The 1,830-nt window shown below is 38.9% G+C and overlaps 1 protein-coding gene across 2 annotated transcripts in view; it reads left to right on the forward strand.

Annotated features, from left to right (window-relative positions):
- Positions 1-1,830, forward strand: part of LOC106876866 (stomatin-like protein 1) — a 22,807-nt gene that overhangs the window by 9,811 nt on the left and 11,166 nt on the right. For both annotated transcript variants that reach the window (XM_014925605.2, XM_052973194.1), the window contains exon 5: positions 533-615. In XM_014925605.2, coding sequence (XP_014781091.1) covers positions 533-615 — 83 coding nt within the window. The remainder of the gene's footprint in view (positions 1-532; positions 616-1,830) is intronic.

Consider the following 1,830-nt stretch of genomic DNA (forward strand, 5'->3'; position numbering starts at 1 on the left):
TATATATATGCAAGCATTGGTGTGTGGTTAAGAAGTTTGCCTCACAACCACATGGATCCAGGTTCAGTCCCACTGTGTAGTTCCTTAGGCAAGTGTTTTCTACTATAGCCTTTGGCTGACCAAAGCCTAGATTTGGTAAATGGAAACTGAAAGAAGTGTGTGTGTGTGTTCATACCTCTTGCTTTGACATTGCACAGCAGTTATAAATGAGCATTACCATCATGTGAGCAGTGTTAGTCATTTCAGATTTTCTCTGTAAATATGTTCAGCTGTGCGAAAATATATTGTTTGGAAACAGATTAGGGTTAGCAACAGGAAAGGCATCCAGCCATAGACAAACTGCTTCACTGCACCATTTATGCATGGAAAAGGGGACATGAAAATAATGATGGTGATGATACACACACACACACACACACACACACACACACACACACACACACACACAAACACATTTCATTTGAGATATCACTTAAATAAACATGATTATACATCTAGCCTATTAGTTAAAAATTTTGTTTTTCTCTTTAAGGTTTTGTATTTTTCCTTCCATGGATTGACCGATGCCATTCTGTTGACATGAGGACAAAGGCTTTTAATGTTCCACCTCAACAGGTATAGTATTACATTAAATGAAAGTTTAACTTATGAATATTAGTCTTAAGGTTTAATCTTAGCTGCTTAGGACAGATGCCTAACCACGAATAATTACAAAACTATACTAATGAAGAAATAGATTCTAACATCAAATATAGTAATTATCATATTTAATGGCATGTAAGATACCCTCTTTTCCAAAAAAAAATCTCAAAAATATCATACAGGGTTGATAAAATAAGTACCAGTTGAACACTGGAGTTGATGTAATCAACTATTCCCCTCCCCCAAAACGATGATGATGATGAAAACAGATGTGAAATACGAAGGCCATCCACAAAATAACGCTGTTTACTCTGCACATAATCTACAGACAAAACACTAAAGCAAAACCAGAAGCCACAAAGCAAACCTTCCAACAAAGTTAAACAAATGTAGTATACAAACACAACTGTACATCCTTAAGAACAATGCTGCCCACATGTTGTGAGTATAGAGGTGCACTTAACCTGGCTCCGTTGGTTACAATGATGATGGTTCTAGTTGATCCAATCATGCTTGTGAAATTAACGTGCAAGTGGTTGAGCACTCCACAGGTATGCTTACCTTTAATGTCGTTTTCAGGGAGATTCAGGGTGACACAGAATGTGATGAGGCTGGCCCTTTGAAATACAGGTACCCTTCATTTTTGCCAGCTGAGTGGACTGGAGCAACGTGAAATAAAGTATCTTGCTTAAGGACACAATATGCCACCGGGAATTAAACTCATGCCCTTAGGATTGTGAGCTGAACATCCTAATTAATAAGCCATACACCTGCCTATTGCAATAAAAACTTAGCTGTATGGCAGTGAGCCGGCAGAAATATTAGCACGCCGGGCAAAATGCTTAGTAGTATTTTGTCAGCCGTTACATTCTGAGTTCAAATTCCGCTGAGGTCAACTTTGCCTTTCATCCTTTCAGGGTCGATAAATTAAGTACCAGTTATGCACTGGAGTCGACGTAATTGACTTAATCCCTTTGTCTGTCTTTGTTTGTCCCCTCTATATTTAGCCCCTTATGGGCAATAAAGAAATAAGAAACTTGGCTGTATGGTAAGAAGCTTGCTTCCCAGCCACATGGTTTCAGGTTCAATCCCATTCTGTGGAACATTGGGCAGGTGTCTTCTACTATAGCCTTGGTCTGACCAAAGCCTTGTAAGTGGATTTGGCAGATAGAAAGTGAATGAAGCCCG

The sequence above is a fragment of the Octopus bimaculoides genome, chromosome 15 (genome assembly GCF_001194135.2).
Source record: "Octopus bimaculoides isolate UCB-OBI-ISO-001 chromosome 15, ASM119413v2, whole genome shotgun sequence".
Taxonomy (NCBI): Eukaryota; Metazoa; Mollusca; class Cephalopoda; order Octopoda; family Octopodidae; genus Octopus; species Octopus bimaculoides.